This window comes from Penaeus monodon, chromosome 27, assembly GCF_015228065.2.
Source record: "Penaeus monodon isolate SGIC_2016 chromosome 27, NSTDA_Pmon_1, whole genome shotgun sequence".
Lineage (NCBI taxonomy): Eukaryota > Metazoa > Arthropoda > Malacostraca > Decapoda > Penaeidae > Penaeus > Penaeus monodon.
Genome location: NC_051412.1, coordinates 26,845,476 through 26,845,699, shown reverse-complemented (window position 1 = coordinate 26,845,699; position 224 = coordinate 26,845,476). Strand labels below are relative to the sequence as shown.

General features: G+C 45.5%; 1 protein-coding gene across 1 annotated transcript in view; it reads right to left on the bottom strand.

Annotated features, from left to right (window-relative positions):
- Positions 1 to 6: 6 nt before the first annotated feature.
- The window catches only part of LOC119590476, an 18,224-nt gene continuing 18,006 nt past the window's right edge, over positions 7 to 224 (bottom strand). The window contains exon 8 of the mRNA XM_037939135.1: positions 7 to 195. Within this exon, the coding sequence (XP_037795063.1) occupies positions 75 to 195 (121 nt within the window). The 3' untranslated portion in view covers positions 7 to 74. The remainder of the gene's footprint in view (positions 196 to 224) is intronic.

Below are 224 nucleotides of genomic sequence, written 5' to 3'. Positions count from 1 at the left end.
CTACATTTAACACTTCAAAAAATACATATAAACCATAAACGAAAAAAGAGAAAAATCCGGTCCTTCAACCTTTGTTAGAGTTTATTCAAGGACCAGTTGTAGAAGAACTCGACCTTGGGACCAGCTGAGCCTCCAGTTGCCATCAGAGTGTCGAGGGCGAGCTGCTGCTTCTCCTCCAGGTAGGTCCTGATCCATCTGAGGAGGAGAGGGATGCTTTAGGTGGT